Source organism: Pogona vitticeps, chromosome 1 (genome assembly GCF_051106095.1).
Source record: "Pogona vitticeps strain Pit_001003342236 chromosome 1, PviZW2.1, whole genome shotgun sequence".
NCBI lineage: Eukaryota > Metazoa > Chordata > Lepidosauria > Squamata > Agamidae > Pogona > Pogona vitticeps.
This window is the reverse complement of record NC_135783.1, coordinates 38324446-38350715: the sequence shown is the minus strand read 5'-3', so window position 1 is coordinate 38350715 and position 26270 is coordinate 38324446. Positions and strand designations below refer to the sequence as shown.

At 38.6% G+C, this 26270-nt stretch overlaps 1 protein-coding gene across 17 annotated transcripts in view; it reads left to right on the top strand.

The window, feature by feature from the left end:
• CDC42BPA (CDC42 binding protein kinase alpha) overlaps positions 1-24341 on the top strand; it is a 202429-nt gene extending 178088 nt beyond the window's left edge. For 14 of the 17 annotated variants that reach the window (XM_078383006.1, XM_078383008.1, XM_072991030.2 and 11 more), the window contains 6 exons: positions 614-698; positions 3455-3578; positions 4908-5025; positions 16222-16339; positions 18262-18419; positions 19938-24341. In XM_078383006.1, the coding sequence (XP_078239132.1) occupies positions 614-698; positions 3455-3578; positions 4908-5025; positions 16222-16339; positions 18262-18419; positions 19938-20069 (735 nt within the window). In that variant the 3' untranslated portion in view covers positions 20070-24341. Of the gene's footprint in view, positions 1-613; positions 699-3454; positions 3579-4907; positions 5026-10506; positions 10693-11827; positions 11959-16221; positions 16340-18261; positions 18420-19937 lie in introns of all 17 variants that reach the window. The other 3 variants (XM_072991083.2, XM_072991089.2, XR_013540370.1) reach the window with 2 other exon arrangements.
• The last annotated feature ends 1929 nt before the right edge of the window (positions 24342-26270 follow it).

The following is a 26270-nucleotide window of genomic DNA, read 5'->3' as shown; positions in this document are numbered from 1 at the left end:
AATCACAAGCATCTATAGCAGAGGGTTAAACGGCAGAAGCCTCTGTGCTGCAAGGTCGGAAGACCTGTAGTTGTAAGATTGAATCCACATGACAGAGTGAGCTCCCATTGCTTGTCCCAGCTCCTGCCTACCTAGCAGTTTGAAAATATGCAAATGTGAGTAGATAAATAGGTACCACCACGGTGGGAAGGTAACAGCGTTCCGTGTCTAGTCACGCAGGCCACGTGACCACGGAAACTGTCTATGGACAAACGCTGGCTCTGCGGCTTGGAAACAGGGATGAGCACCGCCCCCTAGAGTTGGACACAACTGGACTAAATGTCAAGGGGAACCTTTACCATTACCTAGTTCTTCTAAAATTGTGCATTACATTTCCTCTTCCAAAACTCTGAACTTCTTGTAACACCCGTGAAACTGAAGTTGGAATTTAGCCAAAATCACTCCTATTGCAATACTGAGTGGTATTTACAAAGGTGTACGTTCCAATTCATTGCTCAGTTTCAGGGTTTCTTGGAAATTTGTTGTTAGTGACAGATTTGCTTGATTTGTGAAAATCTATATGGTTTTGGTGTAATACATTTTTACTGAGATGTTTATAACTTATATGCTTTAGGTACGCCCTTTGAACACAGAAGGATCGCTAAATATCCTAGGCCTAGAAACAGTTAGATTAATATATTTCAAAAACAAGATGGCAGGTAAGTAAAATTCTTCAGCTGTATTAATGTACATTGTTATAATCCATTCTGGATCACTGTTTTATTCAGCCTAGGATAGTGCAGCACTTTGCAAGTGGGCAGTCTAAAAAGTTTGACACTTTTTTTTGGTTTCACAAACATTTCAGACTTTTTTGTTTGTTTGTTCGCTCTTTAAATGGTAATTCTCAAGTTTGTGAACGAAATTCTAACAGATAATTGTCCTGTGTGTCTTAGCTGAGGGGGAGGGGAAGGATATGGAGTAAAACTGGTTTTCTTAACGCAATTCATTTTGCACACACACCTTACTTCACAGGCTGAAATCCTTTTGCAAAGACATTTTATAAATGGGCAATCAGGCAAGGCATTCATTCTGCCTGTGCAGTTGGCCATCTATTGCTCTCCTGTGCTTCTACCAGTTCAAGCACTGGTGCTTCAACCTTGCCCAGTCATGCACCTGGCTGTGTGATGGAAAGTGAGCAAAGGGGGAAAAATTCTTGCGTGATTAGCCTTATTTGTATGGGTTTTTTTCCAATAAGATTTTGACCACTGATTTTGAAGTCTGTTTTTCTTTTATGCTCAGTTTGTTAATACTTGTAGTTTTATTATATTTGGTTCTGCTTAATCTTCCACAGATAAAACAAGATATCTATTAATATTTTTGAAAAATTAAAAGAGGCCAGTGTAGTGCTTAAGACAGCTAAAGAACATCATCAAAAAGATTAAAACTGATTAAGCAGATAGAGCAATAAAATGTTAAAACGAAGATCATTAGACCAATTAAAATACTCACTGTAGGCAGAAAAAATATTCAAGGGCAATTTTTTAAAAAATGCATTCTTCCTAAAAGTGGTGGCTACCTGAAAAAAAAGCAAAGTAGCCTTTTAAAAAGAGTGTTATACAGTGGTCCCTCGCTAGACAGTTACCCTGCATGACAGTTTTTTCACTAGACATTGGCTTTTTGCAATCGCTATAGTGATTCACAAAACAGTGATTACTATGGGGGAATTTCGCTGGACAATATTTGGTCCCTGCTTCGCAAACCGATTTTCGTTAGACGACGATTTTGACAGCTCCCTCCGCGCTCGCAAACAGGTGTTTTTGGGACCTAAGCTGCGCAAGACAGCGATTTAAACAGCTGATTGGTGGTTTGCAAAGCGGCTTTCCTATGGCCGATCTTCGCTAGACAATGATGATTCTTCCCCACTGGAACGCATTAAACAAGTTTCAATCCATTCCAATGGGCAAAAGGTTTTCGCTAGACAATGATTTCGCTAAACAGCGATTTCAGTAGAACGGATTATCATCGTCTAGCGAGGCACCACTGTATAATGATTTACCAGTAAATTTACACTGGAATGGAGGAAAAAGCTATTTGAGTTTTCTTTAGACCTGATCCATCCAAACTCACATTAAAATATAGCATTTAGTTTTTAAGATGCCACGATGTTTTTCTCTCTTTTCTTTTTGTTTTTTTGTCTGATATGCTTCTAGACATAGAATATTGTCTTAGTTCAACCTGTGAACATCTCTTGTCTTAAACTTTCCCAAAGGAGCGTTGTAGGAATAAACGAGCAAGTAATTCTAAAATACTATAATCACAGTTGTAAAAATGCTTATTAAAGATCTGACCTCATTGAAGAAAATGAATGTTATTTCTATTTAAATGCGCATAGTTGTTCTGTCAGTATTCTGCATTAGTGTTGTAGAAGAAATTACAAATAATAGAATAAAGTTTTTTTTTAATTTATGGGACTGTTATTTTGCTATTTACAGTATGTGTTTTTCGGGACATAGCCCACTTCTGCTAAGAAAGTCCAAGAATGCAGCATGCTTTTCTGTATTTCCTGTGTCATAATCTATATAAAAAGCAAAACACATAAAGAAGAGTGTTAGATGTGGTTCTTGAATTTACTATCTGCTTAAGATTTTCAGAATTCTAATCCTAGGTCCCATCATCCTTTTTGTGTAAATACAGTGTCCAGTGCGACAGCTCCCTGCTTTAGCAACTGTTGTCTCCCCTTTCTCCACTATCACAATGTCTTATTAGATCATCTTGCTTAATTGTTTCAATTTATGCTGTCCGAAAGCACAAGTCCCCAGGTAGCTCATTTCATTTTGCTTCACATGCCAAGTATTTTCCTTTATCTCTGTGGGCATTTTAATTATACTTTTGTTTTACTCATATTTGAATAATACAGTGAGATTGGGCTAATTCAATGTTAAACTCAGATTTCCATAATGAAGAGCCTTTTCCCTCCTTCAAAAAACAAATGGATATGAGCAGAGAACTGGAGATGAGCCTTAGCCCTTTCTTAACTCCCTGCCTGTAAAGATTCCCCCCCCCCCAAATCCTAACCTAACATTTTCCCCCGTATGTGTTTGAATCCCATGGGGTAAAAGCTATTGGAGTGCAAAAATACTCCACAAAAACAGAATTGAACTTGTTTCTCCTTTCATCACTTATTAGCTGCCAGTTCTCACCCTCCCAGCTATTTCTGTCTTTAAAGAATAACAAAACAATATTGTGGTTTTAATGCATGTTTTCACATAATCTGTCATTTAGCGTGGGATCACAATTCTGGTAATGCAGTTCTGATTTTATAATTTCTTCTCCATATTTTATTTAAGCATTATTTTTACATAATTTCCCTGATGCTCTTTGACTCATTCCCCAAAATATGGAAGAATACACAGCTGAATTTTTTTTAAAGTAACTTCATACAGAGCACGCTGGGTGCTTGTTTTTTTTTTCCTAGAGGGTGATGAGTTGGTGGTTCCGGAGACATCGGATAACAGCCGGAAGCAGATGGTCCGAAATATCAACAATAAACGGCGTTACTCGTTCAGAGTGCCTGAGGAAGAGAGGATGCAGCAGAGGAGGTCGGTATTCAACCTGTACTTGTCTTCTGTACATGCCTGTAGACCCTGAGGATCTGTTTGTCTGCTGTCAACATGGTTCTTGGTTCATTAGAAAACGTTGATTTCTAGGCCATGTGTTCAGATATACCGTGTCTCTGTTCTTTCCATTTATTCTTTATATATAATTTGTATAAATGCTAGCCTGGCTCTTTAAATCCATTTTAAATTAAGTATTTATGCAAAACAATGACTGTAATTTGGAATGCATGCCTTCCTCATACTGTATATATGTACATTTGTGTGTGTGTGTGCATATACTGTAAATATAAAGATTGATAATAAAAAGTTTTACAAAAGAGAATTACATTCCTAATTATGCACATATATCGTTTTCAGAGTCTAGTTTTGATATTCTATTTCTTGGGCAGTTTCTGTCTTTTTCTGTCTAATAGTCTCTGTTATTCTGGTAGTAGTGATTACTTAGCTGTGATCTCTAAATTTTGTATAGTGTTGAAACCAGTTTTCCAAAGTCGTGCCTTGGAAGCTGATGTTACAGCTTGTATGAAAACATTCAGAAATTATCATAAGGTGAAGAAAATATTCTCAATAAACATGGTTCTAATGTTTCTAGCCATTCATAACTGTATAAAACCGTAGAAGACATTCACATTAAAAAGATTAAACACAATTATTTTCAAGTTACCAACCTTTTCACTGGCAATATCACCAAACCATCTGTCTTTCTTTCTGACTCTTACACTAGCACTAAACATAAGATTAGCACTAAGCTCAAGCACCATAATTTTATGCCTTCTATTTTTCTGAAACGCTGAACACTCTCTAAACATTTTGTTTTGTATCCAACAATGCATTTGCATCTCTCTTTCTGCAAGTTATTAAAGTAAGTGTGACAGTGAAATATGAAAGTTAGTACAATATACTTCTAATTCTTCTTTTTTTTTTTCTGTCCTTCATCTCTGCCGCCATCTTTACAGCACCAGGTCATCATTGAGCCTACTTCTACACTTTTTCTTGAATGTTGTCTCAACTCCCTCCCGTAGTGCACTCTGAGCCTCAGTATCCATATGGACTTTTTATGGGCATGGGATGTTAAGCAAAACCACTGTTCTTCCTGACTCTTTCCCCTTTCATCAAGCTGAGAGCTGGCATAGAATCAGCATCAGAAGTTAATCATTCTTCTTTGAAACCTGGCCAGATGTCTGACTTACTGATTCCTATTTTAGAGTAACCTATATAAAAAATATACTTAACCCTTTTTTACTTTTCGTTTTCTTTTTTACAAAGATTCTCATTTTTTAAATAAACTGACCTGAATATCTTCTCTTGCAGGGAGATGCTGCGAGATCCAGAAATGAGGAATAAATTAATTTCTAACCCAACTAACTTTAACCACATAGCACATATGGGCCCAGGAGATGGAATACAGATCCTCAAAGACCTGCCTATGGTAAGCTTGTGATAGCATGCCCAGAAGGGGCTGAAACTTGTGTTTAAAGAAAATGAAATAAACATGTTATCAGTTAATTTAAACTGAAGTTGTAATCCAACGACATTTGATCTTTACAGTTGAGGGCGTGAGAATGATTATTGACAAATTTTATGAGATGCAAATCATCTAGATACCCAAAGCTGCTTTATATTTTATCTGGCCCTTTTCCATCTTATTGAGTAATGTATGCTTTGATGGAAAACAGCACTCCGGGATCTCAGGTAGAAATCTTTCCTAGCCCATGAGACAAAATTTACTGGAGGTGCTCCAATGTTCTGCAGGCAGAGCACATACCCCTTCTCTCTATGGATCCTTTGGCATACTCATGTCTCCTAAATCTAGCTATTTTCCCTCCCTTCTTGTGTTTAAAAGCACTTGCCCTGATATAGTAAATGACAGTTCTCTGCATCTTACAGCTCAGATGGACATTAATCAAGAGCCATGTACTGTTTCATTGTGCTGGGTGCTTCTTGTGGAAAGCTAAAATTGAATTCAGGCACCATGGTAATCAGTCAGGAAAATCTCTGCTCAAGGTTCGCAAGACTATTAACAATACTTGCAGGGTGGGGATGTGTCAGGGTTTTTCCTTATGCTACATTTCAAATACAAATGTCAAGTCTTCCAAAACAAACAAACAAAGTGCTGGCTACAGATTTCTGTTAACTTTGTAAAAATAGTTTTTTTTCTGAGAAGACTACATTTGGCAGGCTGTTAATAAATGTAAGCAATGGATGACAGTATATTTTGCAAGGGCTTACTTCTTGAGTTCAGCTTCAGTGACAGAAAAAGGGAAATATCTACTAGCCACAGAATTGTGAAAAAGAGATATATCTGCAAACCACAGAACTGGAAACAAGTCAAAAAAGTAATGAACCTAATCTGCACTACTACACATTTTTTGGGGGCCATACATCTGTGTGTTCCCTGGAGCTGCTGATCAGCTGACATTTCCATTTCCATTTGGGAAACAAATAAAATGAGAATGGGAAAAATAGGCTTCCTCTTCAAAAGAGTCTGTCATCATTTTATCCCTTCTGTTTAGGTCTTTGGTATACTGTTACCATCTTCTCTTTATTTTCTCCATGTCAGATAGTGTGCATCTCTCTTGATCATCCAGCATTCCTAATCTAATCTTGAATTTCCCTTTGATTTCATGGAAAGTAATATACAGTTATTATTCTGAGAAATCAGTTGGCTTCAGTTGAAACAATGACCACAGATATTTTCGCTTTTCCATCAAAAATGTAAGACTTTATATTATAAATTTGAAATTGATAAAATATCATTTCCCCATGTTTGAGGAACATTGTATCTCTATACCTGACAAACATCAAGGAGATACTTCTGATAGCTACACAAAATGAGAGGTATAAAATGGAGGTGTGAAATAAATTCTTCCTGAATCTTACTGAGTCTACAAGGAGCCTGATATACATATGTGTGATGTGTCCTCTCTTCCCCTAACAAATTATACAAAGCTAGTGATGTTTCATTCTTATTTGTCTCTGTGCGCGCATGCACGATTGCACTTAACTAATAATTAATTCATTGAGGTAGCAAGTAGGAAGAGATGCAAACCATAAACTGTTGCCACCAAGTAACAGAAAACCTGCAGGATTCTCACCCACCCCGTGTGGAAACCTTTGCATTGGAAACACAATTCACATGGTGGACACATGTAGAGAAACTAAGAATATGTATACAGTACATACCTGTGTACTTGTGAATACTTTCCTAGATGAACTCAAGATGGATAATGGTATTCACAATCTTCACAACATATTTGCAAATATTTCATTTCTTAATTTTGGAGTGCGAGTGTCCAGGATTTGGCCACAAGTTACTATTTTGTTTTTGTCAGGAAAGTATCAGGGAAGGAAGCTTGAGTTTTGGTTTAAACTATTTTAGTTCCAATATAGAGGTACCTAAGATAATGGGTGGCATCATCCAAGACACTTGATGACAGACATAATACAGAAAACTGTTCTAAAACAAATCTGTTGCTTCACCAGTGAGGCTACCTGCTGGATGGTACTCCTTTAAAAAGAATAGCTTCATATGTGTGTGTGCTGTCCTTTAAAAAATATATATACTTGCAGGGAGTGACCATGGAAATGGCTCTGAATTTGTCTGCTGGTATTTTTAATTTTCTGTAAAATGTTAATAGTGGACCTCTTTGTGGATCCAATTAACAATACTTAGTGTGTTTCCTCTTGCTAATGAGTTCAGTTTTTCTAAAGCAATTTTAAAGAACTGCTGAATAGCTCAGTACTTTACGTAGATATCCAGCTGCAGAACCAGAGGTTGGGAGTTCGATTCCCCCACTGCGCCTCTTTGAGAAGGGCTGGACTTGATGATACACAGGGTCTCTTCCTGCTCTGACGTTCTAAGATGATGATGATAATCCCGTTTTTAAAAGAAAATTGAAAATATTTGAATGCCTTGTATTTTGCCACTAGATGGTGTCCTGCACACAGGGTGCCATTTTAATTAACAATATGTTTAATAAATTTCATTTTTAAACTTTTTGAACAGTGAGGATTTTAATATTTAGCGAGTGAGCATGTATGAGTGCAAAATCAAATTAAAACTGCAGTCTTGCTTGAATCTTTGGTGCTTGTAGTTTCCTTAGCCACAGAATATCCTAAATGCAGTATCATTCTGAGGGGAAAATATGGAATATTCCATCTAAATCTTTCAAAGCAAAAAAAAAGAAACATCTGTTCACACAACATACGGTTAAACTGTGGAATTTACTTTGACAAAAAGCAGTGAGTGACGCCAACTCCAAAGGACTTAAAAAGGAAATGGACAGATTCTGAGAGAAAAAGGATATCCATCGGGAGTAGTCTGAAAACTATATACTACCTTTCAGATTAGATGTATTAAGACTATAAACAGCAGTAGCAGACAACAACCACAAGAATAATTTATTCCCGTTATGGGCTTTCCATTGGGGCACGTGGTTGGTGATTAGGAGAATAAGGAACACGGACTACACAGGCCTATCGTATGAACTGGCAGGGCTCTTATATTCCTATGAATATATCTCTTTTTTATTTTATTTTTCATCACTATTAATTTATTGATTAATGTGTATAGTGGCAAAACAGGACAGAACATCTTCTCACAGAGTAAAAAACTAGATTAGACAAGCTTCAGGTTCCATCATCTCCTTAGGGGCTTTTGCAGATGTTAACCATAGTGCAAGGTTTTTATATTTACTATTCCAGACCAAAAAAGGGCCTTTACCCTTTTGTATGGCCAGTAAATTAGATATGGAAATACTTGAGAATGCAGCATATCAGAATATTAACACTATGGTGCCACAGAGAAGCAACAAATTGAAATTGTGAGTGTATCTGGACTGTCTTTAAAGTTCATTCTCATGTGTATTGCATTGCGGACATACCTCCTTGGAGGATGAAGTACAAAGACATCCACAGTGATAGTTAATGAACTTTCAACATTATCCCCGTTTGCTGGTGGCATTTTCTGAAATTCCTGAAGTAACTTCCCTGCTAAATTATGCTCAATCTTGAAAAAGTATTTTAGGTATTTACATTGCAAAGCTAGGTGCTGTAATAGCTTACTGATTTCACTGGGGCATGAATGGAAATACAGAAAAGTAACAATAATAAATGACTGCAAATTACACTATAATAAATGACTGCAAATTGCACTATAAGAGTATAGTCACTGTTGAACACAGTAACATTGATTTCTTCAGGATATTGTATGATCCCAGTTTCTAGTATTACAACACAGAAGGAGAACAAATTTCTTCACCCACTCTTTCTTTACCCTGCATACTATTATATGCCTTTGTCAAATCATCCATTACTGGTTCATTGTTTGCACATTTCTGACTACAATACAGCCATAATTTGATAGGAAGAAGTAGGGGATCTCTTCCAAATCACATACAGTGGTGCCTCGCTTGACGAGGATAATCCGTTCCAGCAAAATCGCTGTAGAACGAAATCGTCGTTAAGTGAAAGTAAAAAGCCCATTGAAATGCATTTAAAACTGCTCAATGCGTTCCAATGGGCGAAATACCTCAGCGTCCAGTGAGGATCCTCCATAGGGCAGCCATTTTCCGGTGCCTGTAATGTGAGGAATCCGTCCTAAAACACAACGGGGAGCCATTTTGCACAGTGGGCAGCCATTTTGAAACCCCGACAATCAGCTGTTTTGATTGTCGTTAAGTGAAAAATTGGTTCCCGAAGCAGGAAACCGATCGTCAAACAAAAAACCCCATTCAATCATCATTTTACTATTGCAATAGCGATTGCAAAAAACTTGTCAAGCGATTTCATCTAACGAGGTAATCGTCAAGCGGAGCACCACTGTATTATACTTTTTCTACATGAAGGTTACTTCTGTACAGTAGTGCTTAGTAATGTATCTGTAGAGGAAAATCTCAAGACCAGCACATGTGTAAGACACAGGTCACTCAGCAAGTCAGCTTACATGAGCTGCAAGCCAATGTCTGTGCCCGTTATGTTTTTGGTTTAGGAAAAGTATAATGAGTGAAGTGATATGTGCATGGAATTTATAGTAACTCACTTACACACTTTGCTTGGATTTGCAAATAGAACTTTTTTCTCATGAATGCCCCTTTCATATTTTAACTCTTCTCAAATCTCATTTGCCACATTTTAATTATTTTATATGCACTGTATATTGCACAGTAGTTTGTACCTTGCTTGGTGGGTGTGTTTGATGTCTTCTACTCACTGACATATGACAAGCCTAGGAATTAATGACCTCTGAAAGGATGGGGTATCTGTGTGGCAAAGAACATAATTCCTCAGTGGGGCAAAGGACATAGATTCATGCATGTAAGTTTTGTTGAAAAGGTAGACCATATTCTTATGTGGTTGGTGTATATTGCCACTCATTTGTGGCATTAAAGGAAACTACATTTGGTCTTTAACTCACCATGTTCAGGCCAATATTTAATCTTAACAGAACCCACAGGCTGTTTGTAGGAACAGAAATGACATGGTTTCCATTGGGCTTATAAATTATATATTCTAATGAGATTGGATTTGTTATGCAAAGATGGCTCATCTTTGTATAGTAAGTTACACATATCCTAGACTGAGCCAATGTTAAACCATACCTTTAGTGTGTAACTGATGTACTAGATTTCAAAGGAAAAAAACAGTACAGGCTATGTTATTTGAGGTTATGGTGCTGCAGAAATTCAAGGCGCCCCAGCATATAAATTCATTCCTTCAACAAGTCCATAAGCAGAAGATTACCCAGATGTCTCTAGAAATGGGTCAGGCCATAAGCAGATGCTATACCTGTTAATTTATAGCTCTCATTTTTAGAGGGCATATGGTCTTTAATTTGTATTCCTGTGATTACCATCCCTCACTGTTCTCTCTTTCTTTCTGTTTCTCTATCTCTCTCTGTTGTCTCTGATAGCCAAGTTCCCCTCCTCCATCCCCTCCTCATCATGCCTGTCTCATCTCTTCTCCAAGCAACTTTGAACACATCTATCATATGACTGTTAATTCAGCTGAAAATTTCCTCTCCCATTATTCCGTAAATCTTGCATATTCCCCACCTCTACGTTTTTCCCCTCGTACACCAGCCTTTATGAATCTAAGGGTATGAACCGCTCAGCCACGTGTTCCTGCTACTAACAATGTGTGGTGTTCCTTTTTTTCTTTTGGGGGGTGGCGGGGGCTTGGCTTAGCTAATATCTGGAGAGATGTGAGCTTTGCAATTGTTTTCATTTGCCTCCAAATACTTCTATACTTTTTCTGTTCCAGCATCTATATTTTTGTAGCTGCACACATAGGGGGAAAGATTTGGCATGGTAGGGGAAAATCTGTGTTGGTACAGAAGATCCTTTACCTTTTCTATAAAGTATTGGGGATTCCAAAGATCCTTGCACTTCCCCTTGTCATGAAAGTTTCCAGACATGTGTCACACATCCATGCTCCCTTTATACTGCAGATTAATTTTCAAATTCAAAGGACATACTGAATGAGGGATTCTGGGAAGGCCAGGTGCCATGCCCAAAAGCTGTTGCAATGTGTCACATGCTTCTACAAAGTCCTGTCATCCACAGATTACCCTGCAGGTGTTCCCTCAGTGAGATCTGTAGACCCAGAGATGTACAGATCTGCAGAAATGTAGAGTATCTGGGGGGTCACTGTGAGAAACAAGTCACAAACCAAACATATACAGTACAGTATTAGCAAGAATGGATAAATGTGATTATGTTGGGGGAAAGATGGGTATAATTTAAAGGGCTTAACCAAAGAGAATCTGGAGTTCTTCATATTAGGTTCTGAGAGAAAGGTGATGTACAATGATACCATTTTGTTAAGCCTGTTCAGAATTTTGTAGCAACATTTATTTGCCCTGCCCAGTGCATTAAAATAAATTGCATTCAAATATTGTTATATGACCTGTGTTAATCATACTGGATGGAGTACAGAAAACCCAACCCACAAGTCCTGCATGGACAGCAATCAAGACCGCCTCATGAAGCAAAGCTTGGTATTTAAATGCCAGTGTTATGTCCATGAAAATATAGGAACAGAACTTACCTTACTTTGAGGAAATTTAGTGGCACATCCCAACAGTCTCAGTTAACTTTAGGATCTTCTGGATGACTGTGGGAAAACTATTGCTCCATCTTAAGAAGTCACAGGGCCTGGCACCAGCTTCTTCAGGTTCCTTGAACCTAATAATTGAGGGGGCATTGAGAAAGCTCTACGTCATGTCCCAACAGGAATTGGAATTGGGATGGGATGGTCTCCCCACCACAAATTAAACAATTCACAGGAGTGGGAAGAAGCAGAAGGGACACACAGAATTGAAAAAAGTCCTCCCCCTCTTCCACCACCAGCATGTTCATTTCAGGTAACCACTTGAAATCTGCGATATTTGCCATTGTGATATTTAGGAATAATATAATAAGAACATGTAAACTCTTTTTAGGTAATTTGAAATTGAATTGTACATGCAATGACGTCATTAGAAATACCAGTATTTGCAGTGTGAGAATTCTGCATTTCAGTATGCCATAGCAATTTTACCTACTTAACAGGAATCTGTTCGATTTAAATACATATTATTATCCACTATTAGTGTACATAGTGCTTTACAAGGTAACATAAAGCAGAGTTGGGGGCACAGGGCCCTGTTCTGCAATGCATACAGTCTAAATTTTAGTTTTGAGGAAAACATAAAGAGAAGGGAAGAAGAGGAGAAAAGTTTGCAAGGGCACAAATATATACAGTACTGGTTCAGTTCCATGTCCTTATTCCTATTTTCATTCATGAGGTGAGAACTAATGATTCAGTCATCTCTTCACATGGAAGTGGATTTTGAGGAAAGATTCAAAAGAAGGAAAGAGGAGATGGCACTATTTGTGAGTTCTAGAAAGAGGGTTATAAGAGGAAACACTGAAATATGGAAAAGGAAAAAGGGTGGAGTCAATAGAGAAAGGGAAGAGTATACCATTGTACTGTCTCCACTACTCCAGACAGAGGTTGAATGAAAACAATCTTGCCTGTGATGTTCTTCACAAAAGTTGAGTTTTATGCATGGCTATCAGTCCCAGTCTAAAGACCTTTGTCTCTTGATTCTTCCCTACCCCAAACAGATACCTAAAGCCAGGCAAGCACATGACCTGCCTACGTGACTATCTCTGTACTTCCATGTTTATGTCTAATCCACTTCTCCTTAGTGTTAACAACATGAAAGCAGGGAAGTAGAACAAGAGAGAGCAAGAGAGCAAAGGATTATAAATTGTGGCACCTCAAGGATTTAACTGATTTATTTTAGTATGAGCTTAAGTATGTCAAGGAAGACAACTATATTGCAATGAAGATTTTCCGTGTTTTAAATGGGGAAAAATCGCTTTGCGATGATCGGTACCCTGTTTCGCTTACCGATCATCGCAAAGCGATGATTTTTTAACAGCTGATCGGTGGTTCCAAAATGGCCGCCCGCTATTTTCTGGGAAGGATTCCTCGCTTACCGGGGAGCGAAAATGGCCGCCGTATGGAGAATTTCCGTTTAAAGGTGAGTCTGAAGCCCATAGGAACGCATTGAAGGGGTTTCAATACATTCCTATAGGCTTTTTAATATTGCATAGTGACGAAATAGCTTTTCAGCAATTTTTGCTATACCGATTATCGTCACTATGCGAGGCACCACTGTATATGATATTACAATAAACTGGTTTATTAATATATATAGTATGTGAAGAAGCCTTGATATTTCTTTAAACTTTTGGAGATGTACTGGAGTTTGCTTGTGAAGCAGTGTGTCTCTGCAATCTCCTTTTGTAATTTCTTTTTTCTACAACAGTCACTTTGAGAGTCTTACTAGAGTGTTCTGGGAGGTTGAAGTGTTCTGAAACTGATTTCTCTGTACAGTGGTGCCTCACTTGATGACGATAATCCGTTCCAGCAAAATCGCTGTAGAACGAAATCGTCGTCAAGCGAAAGTAAAAAGCCCATTGAAATGCATTGAAAACCATTCAATGCGTTCCGATGGGCGAAATATCTCACCGTCCAGTGAATATCCTCCATAAGGCGGCCATTTTCTGGTACCTATAAAGCGAGCAATCAGTCCTAAAACACAGCGGTGAGCCATTTCGCAACCTGCCGATCAGCCATTTTAAAACCATTGTAATGCGAAGAAGCGGTTCCCAAAGCAGGGAACCAATTATCGTAAAGCGGATTTTCCCCATTTAAACATCGTTTTGTGATTGCAAAAACCTCATCGTTAAGCGGATTCATCATGGAGCAGGGTAATCGTTAAGCGGGGCACCACTGTATTGCCATTCCTGATGTCATATTTGTATCCATCTATTGGTTGTCACAGAGTGTTCTGTATTCTATGTTTCACCAATGTATAATGCAGACAGGTACTGTTGGCAGAAGATGTTAGAAATCACTTTAGAGGATGAACAAGGTCCTGATGTTGTAATTGACATTATCAGAACTGTTGATGGTACTGTCAATGTAGATATGGGAACACAAGTAGTATCCAGGTTTCTGGCAAGATCTTATTCTTGTCTTCATCTCCATCTTGTGTTTCCTTTTGATTGGTTATTATCTGTAGGTAAATACAGACCAGCAACATATATGTCTGAGGAGATGGATTTTGATCCACAAAAGCTCACACTGAAATACATCTGTTAATCTTCAAGTTGTCACAATGTTTGGTCCTCCTTTTACTGCCCCCCCCCGTTATCAATATGGTGAGGTAGACTAACATGGCTAACTGTTGTAAACTTCTCAATCAAGTAAATTCACATGAATAATTATCTGAAATTCTTGAGTGATGGGGCAGAATTAAGAAAACATGTTATACGTAAGCTATCAAGGCTTCTTTTTCTCTTTCCAGAAAGAGTGATTGGCATTTCCATTCAACCATCTGCAATAAAATACAGTATAATACAGTATACATATGAGGGACGAATAAATAAATAAATAAATAAATAAATAAATAAATAAATAAATAAATAAATAAATAAATAAAAAAAATATAAAGAATTCTGTTTTTCAAAAGAAAGGCATTTGAATGTAGTTGGCAAAAATGATATGAACTGTGATAATAGATCAGTTTATTCTGCCTTGAAATATTGATTATGGATTATCATGTAGGTTCTTTAAATCTGTCTGAATAGCTCAGTAAGATAGGTATCTGGCTGTGGAGCCAGAGTTAGGGAGTTTGATTCCCCATTGTGCGCCTTAAGAGAATAGCCAGGCTGTATAGCCTTGGACAAGCTGCACAGCCCTAGAAGAAAAGAGTGATAAATCATTTCTGAGTGTACTTCAAAACTCTGGAAAATGGCCACCAGAAGATAGAATTGACTTGACAGCATGTAATTATTATCAGATTTTTTGGTCTATGGGAAATATCACAATTTATGTATTTTAAGATCATCATATCATCATAAAACTGGAGAGCTGGAATGGACTTTATAAATAATCAAGTCCAGGCCCTGTCAAGGAATCACAGTGAGGAATCAAACTCCCAGCCTCTTAAACCACTGAGCTATGCAGCAATTTTGCCTTAGAATTAAACTTTATTGCGATTTCATAGCTGCTGTTTTGAGCAGCTTTGGATTTCCTTTTCACATATTTATGAAAAGTTCTGAACTTGTTTTCTATTGTCAGGAGCCACATTTGCTGCCCTAGCCTTCTTTAAATGGAGGGGTGGGGGTGGAGATGAAGCAGTAAAGCTATGGCTCCGAAAGAACAAGAATTAGGTGGACTCTGTCTTAGAAAAAGGAGCTGTATGTATCATTCATTGTTTAAAGTATCTGCGACAAACAGACAGATATGCCATCTTCATCCTTTAACTCCTTTTGAAAACAAAATCACAAGTATTTAACTAGTAAGCCTAATAAGATCATTATAACTACTAATCCTGTAGTTATAAAACACTGGCCAAATGCAGTAAGTGAAGAGGCAGGATTGCAAGCCACTGTATTTATTCTACATATTAAGGTACACTGACATGTAGGGTGACTCTCTCCATTAAGTTCCCCGTTAATAGAGTCTGCAGCACTAGCTAAAATCTCCCTCGCTCCTTCCAGTATGTCCCAGATTTTAACCTGACTTGAAACTAAACAGATCTGAAATGTAGCACAGACAATAAACTATAAAAATAAAAATATCACAGCAATTCAAAAAAGGAATGTCCATGTTTATCCAGATTTTACCTGAGGCAAATGACTGCAGTTCTCAGACTTGTACAGCTAGTTGCCCTCCTGCAGAAATACTCAAGGATGTACAGTATTATATTTCAGATTTATATGAGATATTTACAGGTAGATGTGATCGCTGACATGGTCATATCAGCCGACAGAACTCCAGATTTCTCTAGAGTTCGCCACCAACCCACCCCATTTTTTGCTTATGGTCATATATTTCAGCATTTTGCAGTCACTGTTGACTCTGTGGTTGTATCTATTATGTGGTTGTATCTATTGTGCTTATTTATAGAAAGTAACCTTTGCCTACTTGCCAAGTTACTATCGAGAAATCCACAAAGGTCACGGTATTGTTTTACACTTCATTTGGGTTGTAGTTTGGTTACTTTGGCATTTGAATGCTAAATGAATTTGCCTCTTGCCTGTCTCTGTCTGCTTCTGTATTGCAGAACCTTCGACCTCAGGAAAGTCGAGCCATGTTTAGCGGTTCTGTCAGTATCCCATCAATCACGAAATCCCGCACAGAACCAGGACGCTCCATGAGTGCTAGCAGTGGTTTAGCATCAAGTAAGTGGTTGGACCTCTGTCTTATGACAGGTAACTTTCCTCTCTACTGAAAGTGGTGGAGGTACCATCTGCCATTGTGGTGGGCTTCATGTCTTCGATAGGCCTATTTTCTTATTTGAAAAAGAAGCTGCTGGGAAACTGCAGTGTGACTCCCAGAAAGGAGATGTGTAGAGTTTACAGTCCAAAAAATCCAAAATGCATGCCCCTAATGTGTACTAGGATGGAAGAGAAATAGGGAAAACCAGGTATAGCATCCTGCAGTGCTATGGAAAGCTAGAAAATGTGACTGAAGGAAATCATAAAGAGCCTTGAGTATGTGGCAGTAAAATGGAAGTCTTTTTCATGGAGAAACAAGACTTTTGAGAAACTGGAAGACAAACTATGACACAACACTACAGTACCTGCATCTTTTTCCTGGAGCTGATACAACACTGCGCCCCCCCCCCCACTTCATATTAACTATAGAACATACAGGAGCTGTATTATAAGTGTCTACAATAGAGGGAACATGTGTCTACGATGAATGTTCCAAAATGCAGCATTTGGAAGTCCGGGGAAAGTGCTGAGCAAAATTTCTCAAAATCTTTTTTGAATGTTTGCTTCCCCAGAACAGAGGCCAAGAACAAACAACACTAAGTAGAGGAAGCTAGATGGCAAGGAAAGCCAAATGGTAGCCAGTCTGCCCAAATAGTTGCTGTTGTTGCCACTGCTAGTAGCAGTGCAAAAAAGAAATTATTTGGGGGGAGGAAAAAATAAATTTGTGCTACAAGTGTTGCTAATTGTGAACCCTGCTTCTGAGAAAGGGTTGGAGAATTCCTTCTTCCCTTGGAGAAATTTGGTGAAATAATCCCCTACCCCCTTTCTCTCTCACAAGTAGGAAGGAGAATTTTTAGACTGTTACCATGCAGAAAAATTCTAAGTATCTGTCTATTTGTGACTGAAGCTGAGTTGTTGAGATAACTGTTAAGTCTCAGGAGCAAAGTGCAGCCTGTCCAAGAATTACTGGAGACAAAAATCTGTCCTCTTTGCTGAGAATATAGTTAATCTAAGAAATGCAATTCTCTTATACTATTCATTTTATGCATTTATGAATGGACTAGCAACTATAGGCAATGTTACTTTTTATTTGGCTCAAGTTACTTCAACACCAGCTTGTTTTAGGCCTTACATTTGAAACTTCCCATTGTTATGCTTGTGATGGCAAAGCACCCCATAGCACAAAAATCCAGCACTGACAGGAAGGTTCGTTTCTTGAATCAAAAGCCAAAAATGAAAATTATGCCAGTGGATGCCTATGACAAGAGTGCTTTTCGTGGCAGATCCTGACATCCTGAAATCTGCTCTGGAAGATTTCATTACCCTTGTTGTTGTTTAGTTGTTTAGTCGTGTCCAACTCTTCGTGACCCCATGGACCAGAGCACGCCAGGCCCTCCTGTGTTCCACTGTTGGGTTAAAATCATTACCCTACAGAGCACCTTTTGAAAGTCTATAGAGGGTTGCAAAGGGAAAATGGAATTTTCCTGTCCTGGTTCTGCTCATGGAAGCAGCTCCATCAGTGGAATGGTCCTATTGAGTTCCATCCTGTGGGAGAATTAAATTTAGAAAATTCAGATTGTTTTTACATTTTTTTAGGATCCAATTAGAAGAAACACAGGTGAAACACCAACAAAACTAGTGCTGAACATGAAGTAGGACTGAGCAGATATTTAAACCCAACAACGAAGCCCATGCTTCTTCAGAACACAGAGCTCTTGTTCAAAGGACCAAGATTCACATTATGTTCAATGAATGATTACATATAACATGTCTCTGAAATTAGCAGCCAATATCCAAAAGGAAAGTCTAATGAAAATAGCACACTCCCTGCAGCTTTCTGTGCCTTCATGTATGTTGCTTTACTAAATCCTTGGGTGGCTTTCCAGGGTCATCTGCGCAAAACGGCAGTGCTTTGCGGAGGGAATTCTCAGGCAGTAGCTATGGAGCAAAGCGTCAGCCGATGGCATCCCCTTCCGATGGCTCCTTGTCCTCTGGCGGTTTGGACCAAGGCAGTGATGCCCCAGCGAGGGACTATGAGCGAGAGGTGTGTATAATGTAGGGGAAAAGTAGAAAAACTGTTAGGATTCCCCATTCCACACTAAGCAGTGTTAGAATGACTCTGAGATAGACTGGCCAAAGTCCTACGTTGGTCAGAGTTCTCAGGAAGAAGATCCACAAGTGCTACTAAAGAAGGAGCACTTTCTGACTGAAATATAATTGAAAATTTACAAAAAAGATTGTGTGTGACATGGAAAGTAAGTTTTTTGTAGTAGTTTTTAGTGGTACTTGCAGATTTCCTTCGTTTGATATGTCAACAAAGGTTAAGTTATAGTGGTGCATTCAAGTGCCTTTGCATATCGCATGTAAGAGTTAACTAAACATACAGGGCATATACTTTGTAATATAAGCATATTCCAAATATAGAGTTTGAGTTTGCATCAGTTTGTACAATTTGGCAGTTGCTGGATTGGTTGTATGAAAGACTGGACATGAACATGGTGCAAAGCTAAGCAGAGGGGAAGCTTCCATTGCTGTAGCACTAAGTTGGTATTTCCTGCTGACTCTATAAAGACTTACCGGGGGGGGGGGGGGGAACGTATTAAAACATCCTCCTTCAAGTGGTTGCCTTCTAGATGTTTTGGACTGCAACTCTCATCTCCCCCAATATGATAGCAGGGGGTGCAGGATATTGTAGCCCAGCACATTTGGAGAACCAACAGTTATGAATGGTTGACCTAAGACACAGGATTAATTCGCACAGTGAAAAGCAAGTTCCCATGGCATGTGTATGATGTGAACTGAATTCTCTATGGCTGCAACACCCATTCAGCAAGAATTGAGGATGGAAAATAATTTGAAAAAATATTTCACAGAAGTTGCCTACAAGATACAGTTGCATGTGTACAGGCTTTTGTTCATTCAAAATGCTCTCCTGCTGTTTTTTTTAAGCAACATTCTTGTCAAGGTTTACTGCAACTTAAAACAGATAGTGCCCTAGTGTCAAGTGTTAGTATCAGAACAAGTGTTCCTTTAGAGACGTGTCATGTTCAAAACTTCTGATGCTTCATCAGCAGTTCGTGCAACAAAGAAATGAACACAAAGAAATTTTAAGCCTGCTGAAAACGGCAACCAAGATACCATCATCATAAGTTCATAAACACACACATTTGTATTTGGCAGATTGTCGTCTAGAATTGTCTAGACGTGTAGAACATATTCTATACTATTGCATCGGTGGGGGCAGGGCACAGAACCAAACTGTCAGTCAACCATAAAGGGTGCACTTATGTAGCTTGATAGAGTTCTGGTGTTGTACTGGGAATTTTTTTCATTCCAGAGAATAGTATGCTAGTATCAAGAACATCCTCTTGATAGAAGGTGTTATTCATTCCCCTGTTCTCTGTTTCTGGGAGAGGTGGGAAAGGGGGGGGGGGTCCAGCGTGTTCTTTTCCTCTCAGTCTGGGTGTCTGCTCCCTTCCCGTCCTCCCCTGCCCCAATTTGGTCTTCTGCTTTGGCTCTCTGATGTCTTCTCTTGCTTTTCTTTTCTTTTTTTGGGCTACAGGACTCAGACTCTCCAAGGCATTCAACAGCTTCGAACAGCTCCAACCTGAGCAGCCCTCCCAGCCCCATCTCTCCTCACAAGACCAAGAGCCTCTCTCTGGAGAGCTCTGACCACGTGAGTTGGGACACATGAACTGCTTCAGCATTCAGATCTGACATCTCAGCAGCTTACGGTCCCCCTGATTCTCCATTGTCTCCTCACCCCTCTGCTTCTCTCCAGAAACAAACTGTGGGAGGGAGGGAGGAAAAGAACCTATTTGCCTTCTCTGGCACAAGCAGCGAACGGTCACCACTCCCCCCACTTCTCATTTCGTAGTAACAGCAAGCAAGAGATAACCATGGGGGATGGTGGTGGGGTGGCGTACAGGAAATATCAGTATATTTGTATTTTATTTCATAGGATAACAGCTGTTTATATTATTATGGGCCTATTCCACACCACACCACCACTCCAGACAAAAGACGATAATGTAGACTGACCAAAACACAACCTGTAAGAGAAAACGAGATAGATTTTGCTTTCACACACACACACACACACACACACACACACACATACAGAAACACTCCTCATATTCTATTTTTTCAAGATTAGCACAGCAACACCCCCCTTCTGTCCCTGGTGATGGGGCACAGTCTGCCCTGCAGGGGCAGAGGCACATGCTTTCAGCCAGCCACTCTGTTTGAATGTCAATATGATGGTTGCCAGCAAATCCATACTGATTTTTTAAAAAATGATGCATATTTTACTAAAGTACAGAGTTTAAGTAAATACACAAAATTAAGAGTTAGTACGTATGTATATAATAAAAGAAGCAGCAGAAGATGGATTCCTATTTAAGAGATCCTTTAATTTAAAAATACTTGTATTGTTCCCTTTATCATTGTAAGTAATCTATGGATTGAGGGTGTGATCTGGATATAGAACATGGGATAGATAAAAACAGAGCCTGGAGGAAGACTTCATCCTCACAAAGCACTCTGTAATAGTCCTTCTTAGCAGTAGAACTAAAGCCATAGTCCTCATTTATAAGCTGCCTCTGCCTTTAGTCTGCAGTGTATTTCACTCTACAAGAAAAACCCAAGATTTAGCAATTTGTAAGTGTGAGGTGGGCTCAAGGACAGAGCCATTATGTAGCCCTGAGCAACAGCGGAGTAAGGCCAACTAAATTCAGCACAAATACATGAGAAATTTTAAAAGAATTGGTGGAGCTGGAGTTTAAGAACAACCTGACCATTTCATAACCAGTCTTTCTTGTGTGCAGCATCTATTCATATGAGATTATCTGCATCAAGCAAATGCAAACCATGTTAGGTGTGAAATAGCTTCTTTCTCTTGCACATTTAAACCTAAAGATCTGCTATTGACAATTATACATTGCTGAAACACTAGAAGATTTATGGTCTGAAGATTTTTGCTGCTGTCATCTCCCCATCCCAAATGGCCTGGTGCTTAACGTTATTGTTTTAAAATATTGTGGTGGTCAGAACCCAGCAAAGCCCTTGGCAGGGCAAAACATTTATCTCTGCAGAGTACAAAGCAGAAACAAATTGTCACCTAAATAAGTTCTATAAAATTCAAACTCTAGATATAGGGTGAGAACAAAAGTCAACTTTTTCCTATCCCTTTCTTCTTGAGCAACTTAAGTATAATTGCATTCTCAAACAAAATTAGTATTTTTTCTCCTTCTAATTACTTCTACTTTTATACCAGTGTCAGGCCCAGGTAAATGAAGAATTTGTATGGTAGTGTTTTTTTTTCAATGTATAGTATAATATCCTGGAACTTCATGGCTAACATCCAGTCTTTCTAGTCACTTCTGATCAGCAGTTAAAGCAACAGATGTGCAAATACTGTAATGGGAGTTTTTCAAGTTCTTTCTGAAAATTGCTGCAATCATGGAAGGAAGGGTGCAAGCTAAATAGTGCTATAAGATGCATTTAGTCATCTAGTTCTTTTGAGTCTGCTAGTTGTTGGTTCCATGTGTTTTGCTGCATTCAGTAGATTGCCACATGCAGAGCTTCCATTTGGCTGTTTACACTGGTGGAAGAGACTGGGGCAGTGGGGAGGCACAAAGCTTTCTTATTAAATATGGTGGCCTAATCCAGTCTGTTGAACTTGGCTCATCAATAATTTCACAATTTGTATGTGTAAAAACAAGAGAGATCTAAAACTTTGCATTTCATAGCAGCCATTTATTCATGTCAACTTCCCCATGAAGAAGCCTTTTGGAAACGGTCAGGGCATGGCATGGGCATCTTTCAAAATCCTTTGGCATCTTTTCCTTACATTTGCTACACATAGGTTCTGTTGCAATCCTCTTCCTTGTGATACCTCTTTATGCCTAGCCACTGTTTGGTACCTTTATAGAGTTTAGCATTAGAATGTCTCCTTGTTCTGTTTCAGGTATGATCTTGCTTAAAGATTATCATATTAAAAAGGCATTAAGATTTCCAGGCCTGAATGATACAGGTGGTCTGAATAATCTTCTTCTTCAGGTATTATCTCAAAGTCTCCAGCAATTCCTGTGACCATTGGTTCTGAGCATGAAACCTGTATTCTTAGCAAAATGCAGCTGTAGATACAAGATGCGATTACAAAAAAAATTACACTGAGGGTTACATTTGTGTGTATTATTGGGCCATTTCGCAAAATCACTGTCCTTTGTTAGGATATCGTCATCCTTGGGCACAGTTGTATAGTATAAACCTTTCCAGCTATGCCTAATACATGCTCTTCTATATGCTCTCATCTCTGATGACATTGAGATATCTTGCTCTACTTTTGCTGAATTTCCATTCGTATGGTGACATTTCTGCAAGCACTTTGGTAATCTTGAACTATCCTGACTAATTTGTTAGCATCTCTTGTGTTCGCAGTTTGAGGCTGTGCTTTCACTACATAAGTTGCTTTGGGTTGATTCAGCCATCTCACTTATTGCTTCATTATTCTCGAGGCCCAATAAATCAGGTTTTGATTGTAAAATAACCTTGATATTACAACTGTTGCATCAGGCTCCACTGCATATTTTTTTTCTATTGAACATTCAAAATCTGAGCATATCATTCATGTTTCTTTTCAAAACACATTCCTGTTATAGTATTACTTTGTATTCTTCTGAGTCAGTCTCTCATTAGTTGGCTTCTTTTAAGGGTTAATTTGTGTGTTGGTTGTTTTGTGTTTCTAACTTGCATTTTTTTTTAGAACAAGATGCTTGGGTTTGGGGAAAATACAGTTGACATTTGTGTTAAACACTCAGGTATTTGAAAGCAGCAGGATGTCTTCATATGATAAACATGAAATGCAATAATGTATTTTGGGGCATGAGGTTCATCACAGACACATCTATGAAACAAACAAATCTTTTCTTCTGTAATAGTGAAGATATGGATGATAGATTGAGTTTAGGATGGTGGTTTGAAGTTTTGAATGTGGAAAAACATTAGTGTCTTTTGAGACCATGAATTTTTAAACAAAACACCTAACTGCAGTACCTCAGTTTCTTCTTCTGGTGTCTTGTTAAATCAGAGGAAAAACTGGGAACCCCAGAGCTGGCTTGTTGGCATTTTATTAGCCTTAGGAAATTTCACTATGGTGTGAAAATTACCTCTGTACAACCTGGGTTCCATATATGGATGCCCTGCTTGGAGACCTCAGGAAGTGCATAAGCCTTGGGGAAAATGTTACTCCAAGTGCAATAAGGTTTTGTGCCTAGAAACTAATAAAGGCACTATTAGCCTGTTTCATTCCAAAAGCTCATCAAACTTTTCCTGGAATATCAAGCTGGGCTTCTAACTCCTAGTCTACAAGGGGGCCTTCAGAAATCAGATATGCTGTAGATTTTCAACCTTTAAGACCATGTTGTGCATTATGGCAATTTCACACTACTTGTCACCTTTTTTTTTTTAATGAAAATTCTCCCATTGGGCATAAAAACTTCTTTCATTCATAAGGAAGCAATTCACAACCAAAAAGCAGTATTGGTATTTCACAGCAATTATACCTGCTTTTTTATGTATGATGGTTTCATAACATTTATTTTTTAAAAAGATATTTTTAGGGATTTTTTGCATTGTAATATTATTGTACAGTTTTGCATGGCCTAGATGTAATCACTTTTTTGTTTTGTTTTAGAGTATAAAAGCTGACAAGTGTGCGTGTGGGAAAAGATTCTGCTTTTTGCTTCTTCTCACTCTTGTTTTGATTTTATGCCCTCACTGTTGTAGAGGACATTGTAAGAGATTCTCTGCTCCAGAACAATGATGTAGATTCTATTGCGCAGAAATATTTAAGGTGGATCAGTCAGTGATGTAATAAATGACGGGCCACCAATATTTTATGTTGGTAACACTTAATATTAACCTTACTTTGATGTATTGCAATAAAACAGGGAACTATTAGAAATACAGATGGTTTGTCTTTTTTCCCCTTCCCATCAGATTATTCTTCAATGGGTAAGTGGGCTGGGGGCAAATGATGAAGTAACAGTTTAAAATGAGTCCTTAAAAGCTGTAGTCTTTGCTTTAGATGTGTTGGCATAGAACACTTTGGAAGACTAAACGTGGTCTCTTGCTATATTTAGTCACCTCAAGGCCACAAGGCTTCCCAGTCAACAATGCAATAAGGGGGGATATGTGGATAGCAGAGAGGGGAGAAAATGGATGTCGGTGAAAATGATTAGGAGGACTGTATAATATGAGTAAAAGTCAAAGGATTACTAGTTTGAGAGGTACAGAAATTTCTTAGCAGTTACGTGATATACTCTTCTGCAAATATTCTGCAAAACCATGTAGCCCAAATCAGTCAAGGAGGGGGGAGTGGAGCACGTTTTATGTAGATTTCAGCCTACAGGCAGACTGAAGTGCAGCTACCTTTTGCCTCAAAATGAATGTTAGCCACTTCCATTTAATGATAGCACAACAAGACTGACTGGAACAATAACTTGCTATTTGGTTCACGGGGTTGTTTTTCTGTTAGAAGCAGCCCTGATGAGCAGGTTAAGGCAGGAAAGTGATGAGCAAGGACACTTCTCTCTCTGCTGTTTGCCAAAGAAAATCTAGCCTTGCACTGCCACTTGTGAAGGTTCTCTTTGCTGCAAGTATGCCTTATGGGCAAAAACCAAGTGGGGAGGACATTTGGTAAGTGGGTGAAACCTCCTTCCTGTTCCTTTTTTTTAAAAGGGAAAAAGCTCACCTTAGAGTAGTGATTGCCAACCTTGAGTCCTCAGATGTTCTTGGACTACAGTTCTCAGAGGTCCTGGCCAGCACAGCTGGTGGTGAAGGCTTCTGGGAGTTGCAGTCCAAGAACAGCTGGGAACCACTGCCATAGGGGATTACATGGTAAATAACACTGTCAGGAAACTGTACCAATCATTTGTGCTGGCATGAAATAGTTGGTATGCAAGTCTGGCTTAACCCTAAACATGGCACTACTACCCTTCTTTCCTATATTCTCTCTGTCCCACATTATATTAACTAATACTGTACTGTATATGCATATGATAATATTATAAAGAAGAACTATTAATGTTCAAAACATGCCTTCATTAATGCTAGCTAAAACTGTTAAGGGTAACACATTTTAGTCCCTTTATTGACTAAGAATCCCTGCTGGCATTTGTGTTGCTGAAATTAAAACAACAAATTGTGGCTTAATAAAAGTGTGATCAGAATCTTGAAGCTGGCACATCATTGCTCGAGTCTTAGAGAAGAAAAAAAACATTCATGGCATGATGTTTTGGAGAGGAAGCAGAGGGATTTATCAGTTTCCTTCCCATTACCCATCAAACATCTGATGCAATTACCAGATGAAAAAGATCTCTATAGTTCCACCCTGGCTGCTGGCTCACCAGGAAGAAATGCCTGTGTTCAAGTACATACCAACTCTCAGTACACTGACATATGTCAGCTATCTTGGACAACAATCAAACATGCTTAACTCTATAAAACTGTAAGATGTAAACATAGTGCAACATCTACATGTTCTGCTGCATTATTTTCTACCATCAACAGGACGCTTGCTTGTTAACTTATAAAAAAACTCTTCCTTGCACCATTCCAAGTCCAGTCATGGTTAAACTGAGAATGTTGTTTGCAGTTAAATGGGAACTGTTTCCTTCAGAGGAAAAGTGCTCAGTCAGCATAAAGCTGCAGTTCTTGCTTCTGTGACAGGCTGAAAACAACCTGCTATTTGCTACTATTATTCAATCATTCAGCTAAGCCAAACAACTTTTTGTATAAACAGAGCTGTGATGGAAAACTGCTTCAGTTAAAAAATTCCAATATGGAGATTTGCCTGAAGTACAAAACAGACTAAATAATGCTCCATACAGGT